Source organism: Morus notabilis, unplaced genomic scaffold, assembly GCF_000414095.1.
Source record: "Morus notabilis unplaced genomic scaffold, ASM41409v2 Scaffold2813, whole genome shotgun sequence".
In the NCBI taxonomy this organism is placed as follows: Eukaryota; Viridiplantae; Streptophyta; class Magnoliopsida; order Rosales; family Moraceae; genus Morus; species Morus notabilis.
The window spans coordinates 8,385-12,196 of record NW_010362740.1 but is presented as its reverse complement, the minus strand read 5'-3'; the positions used below and the strand labels follow the sequence as shown (position 1 = coordinate 12,196).

Below are 3,812 nucleotides of genomic sequence, written 5' to 3'. Positions count from 1 at the left end.
GCGGAACTTATTATATTTTTTAAAGTTTTGGGGGTTTTTTTTTTTTTTTTTTTTTTTTTTTTTTTTTTTTTTGAAAACCACTGACTCAAGTCTATTTCTTCTCTCTTTGGGGCAGGCGATAAAGCAAGTTGCATAAGTTAAGAAAAAAACATGGAAGTGTTTTCTTAATTATGAAGCTGCTTTCATATGGAGAAGTAAATAAGGGGCTTAAATCATCAAGTTACAAGCTCCTAAAGGAGTGGAAAAAATTACTCCTTGGAGTATGGCCACACCCTGGAAAGCATAGATTTTTGTTTAAGCAGGGTAATCCTTTTTGCATTTTCTACTTGACGGTACATTATCAGGAAGCATATTGTATCGCTTAATCTTGAAAAAGAAAGAAAGAAAGAAAGAAAGAAAGAATTATGCAGCATTTTCACTTCTAATGCACCACAAAAGAAAAGGTCATATTCCATGTGGGTTCCGAGGAGAGATTCTTTTTTATGGATGACAAGACAATTTAAGTGCAACTCAATGCAGTTGAATCATTCGGTAAGCACATCACAAACAAACTCTCAAGTGGTTTGGTAGTTAAAGACATCTCATGCTCTCAAGTTCTGTAGGAAGCATTTGAACTATCGTTAGGCTAACGGCTCAATATTCATTGTCCACGAATATTTTTCATGTGACTTGTTTCTTTGACAATTCCTATAAAAGAAATAACTACGACTGGTCGCTCCCCTCTCTTTTTTTTTTTTTCCCCTATTGGAAACTATCACAAACGTGAACACAACAAAATAAAACCAAAAGAATGGTTAAAAAAATTACAAATCCGTCATTATTATATATGTCCATGATGAACCATGATATGTAATTGGATTGGAATAAGGGCCCATGTAACGTTTTTCAAATACATCTTTCTCCCTCCATTTCTCCACAAGTCCTCCTAGCTTCTAGAGCCTCAGAGATGGGGACTATCTTGGCACCACCGACTTGTTTCCACACAAGAGTAACAATCCGCAGCGCCAAAAGCAAGAAACAGAAACAGAAACAGAAACAGAAAAATTCTCAACAGAAACAAAAACAAAAACAAAAACTTCACCAGAACAGAAACAAAACCACGTCCTTATCTTTCCCAAAATCGTATCCCACTCCACTCCTCATTGCCCAAAAATCCTTCTCCCAAACCAAGCTCGAAGCCCTTGAAACCGTCGTCAAAGACATCGAACTATCCGTCGAAAAAGGCGTCGAAATTGAGATTGAAATCTTTGCTTCCCTTTTGGAAACATGCTACCAGTTGCAGTCTCTCCACCACGGCATTCGCATTCACCGCCTTATCCCCGCCGGCCTTCTGCGAAGAAACATCGGCCTCTCGTCCAAGTTACTTCGTTTGTACGCTTCCTCTGGGCGCGTCGAGGATGCCCACGACATGTTCGATCAAATGTCTAAGAGGGACAAGTTTGCATTTGCGTGGAATTCGCTCATCTCCGGCTATGCTGAATTGGGTCAGTATGAGGATGCACTGGCTTTGTACTTCCAAATGGAGGAGGAGGGTGTTGAGCCTGATAGGTTCACTTTCCCCCGGGTGTTGAAGGCTTGTGGAGGCATTGGTTCGATTCTTATCGGGATGGCAGTTCATCGACATGTAGTGCGTTCGGGTTTTTGGGACGATGGCTTTGTGCTCAATGCTTTGGTAGACATGTATGCTAAGTGTGGTGACATTGTGAAGGCTCGTAGGGTTTTTGATAAGATTAGTATCCGGGACTTGATCTCTTGGAATTCAATGCTGACGGGCTACATCCGTCACGGGCTTTTGATTGAGGCTTTGGATATCTTTCGTGGAATGATCCGAGAAGGGCATCAGCCGGATTCGGTTGCTGTATCCTCCATTCTCAGCAGGATGACATCATTGAAGCTCGGAGTTCAAATCCATGCATGGGCCATTCGGCGAGGGATCGAGTGGAACTTGTCCATTGCTAATGCCTTGATTGTTCTATACTCCAACCGCAGAGAGTTGGATCGAGCATGTTGGTTGTTCGATCAAATGCCTGAAAGAGACGTCGTGTCGTGGGTCCTTATCTTTCCCAAAATCGTATCCCACTCCACTCCTCATTGCCCAAAAATCCTTCTCCCAAACCAAGCTCGAAGCCCTTGAAACCGTCGTCAAAGACATCGAACTATCCGTCGAAAAAGGCGTCGAAATTGAGATTGAAATCTTTGCTTCCCTTTTGGAAACATGCTACCAGCTGCAGTCTCTCCACCACGGCATTCGCATTCACCGCCTTATCCCCGCCGGCCTTCTGCGAAGAAACATTGGCCTCTCGTCCAAGTTACTTCGTTTGTACGCTTCCTCTGGGCGCGTCGAGGATGCCCACGACATGTTCGATCAAATGTCTAAGAGGGACAAGTTTGCATTTGCGTGGAATTCGCTCATCTCCGGCTATGCTGAATTGGGTCAGTATGAGGATGCACTGGCTTTGTACTTCCAAATGGAGGAGGAGGGTGTTGAGCCTGATAGGTTCACTTTCCCCCGGGTGTTGAAGGCTTGTGGAGGCATTGGTTCGATTCTTATCGGGATGGCAGTTCATCGACATGTAGTGCGTTCGGGTTTTTGGGACGATGGCTTTGTGCTCAATGCTTTGGTAGACATGTATGCTAAGTGTGGTGACATTGTGAAGGCTCGTAGGGTTTTTGATAAGATTAGTATCCGGGACTTGATCTCTTGGAATTCAATGCTGACGGGCTACATCCGTCACGGGCTTTTGATTGAGGCTTTGGATATCTTTCGTGGAATGATCCGAGAAGGGCATCAGCCGGATTCGGTTGCTGTATCCTCCATTCTCAGCAGGATGACATCATTGAAGCTCGGAGTTCAAATCCATGCATGGGCCACTCGGCGAGGGATCGAGTGGAACTTGTCCATTGCTAATGCCTTGATTGTTCTATACTCGAACCGCGGAGAGTTGGATCGAGCATGTTGGTTGTTCGATCAAATGCCTGAAAGAGACGTTGTGTCGTGGAATTCCATCATTTCCGCTTATTCTAAGGACCCAAAAGCGATAGTTTATTTTGAGGAAATGGAGAAAACTGCTAGTGCTTTTCTGGACAGTATTACTTTCGTGTCGTTACTATCTACTTGTGCCCATTTGGGCTTGGTGAATGTTGGGGAGAAATTGTTTTCTGTTATGAGAGACAAGTATGGAATAAGACCAATCATGGAACATTATGGTTGTATTGTGAATCTTTATGGTAGGGCAGGACTTATCAAAGAGGCTTATGGCGTGATTGCGGAGGGAATGGAGTTTGAAGCTGGTCCAACTGTGTGGGGGGCTTTACTATATGCTTGTTACATTCACAACAATGTAGAGATAGGAAAGGTTGCTGCCGAGCGACTTTTCGAGTTGGAACCCGACAATGAACATAATTTCGAGCTTTTGATGAAGATTTATGGCAACGCAAATAGATCGGAGGACGTGGAGAGGGTGAGGATTATGATGGTTGAAAGAGGATTGGACTCGTAGACTTGTATGTATGTACAACTAAGGTTTAGTGTCAAAAAATTTATCCTTTTTTCTCCGCTTATCACATGTAAAGTCCAACACAGAGAAAATGAAAATGTTCTTACTGATTAAGCAAAGCTCCTCAATTTAATTGTGAATATTGATCCAATTACCTTATGCAAATATGCTTGTCGCTTTCACTATATGTCCCCAGACCATGTTCAACCATGGAAAAATTTAAACAAAGGAAGGTGGATGAAATATTAAGAAGTTGCTACTGCTGCTGTTACTGTTTTTCTCAACCAAAAAAAAAAAAAAAAAAAAAAAAAAAAG

General features: G+C 42.7%; 2 protein-coding genes across 3 annotated transcripts in view; both read left to right on the top strand.

Annotated features, from left to right (window-relative positions):
- The window catches only part of LOC21384561 (UMP-CMP kinase), a 3,126-nt gene extending 2,411 nt beyond the window's left edge, over positions 1-715 (top strand). For both annotated transcript variants that reach the window (XM_024168641.1, XM_024168642.1), the window contains exon 10: positions 116-715. In XM_024168641.1, coding sequence (XP_024024409.1) covers positions 116-136 — 21 coding nt within the window. In that variant the 3' untranslated portion in view covers positions 137-715. The remainder of the gene's footprint in view (positions 1-115) is intronic.
- An 84-nt stretch (positions 716-799) lies between these two features.
- Positions 800-3,573, top strand: LOC112092442 (pentatricopeptide repeat-containing protein At4g25270, chloroplastic). Its single transcript, XM_024168643.1, has 2 exons — positions 800-1,548; positions 2,498-3,573. The coding sequence occupies exons 1-2, from the start codon at positions 947-949 to the stop codon at positions 3,498-3,500; spliced, it is 1,605 nt and encodes a 534-aa protein (XP_024024411.1). The 5' UTR covers positions 800-946; the 3' UTR covers positions 3,501-3,573.
- The last annotated feature ends 239 nt before the right edge of the window (positions 3,574-3,812 follow it).

Bases quoted from the DNA above. Each gene is read 5' to 3' on its own strand.
- LOC112092442 (XM_024168643.1), top strand. From the start codon at position 947: ATGGGGACTATCTTGGCACCACCGACTTGTTTCCACACAAGAGTAACA. The intron at 1,549-2,497 runs GTTCACTTTCCC...TGAGCCTGATAG, and splicing joins GAGGGTGTTGAGCCTGATAG to GTTCACTTTCCCCCGGGTGT.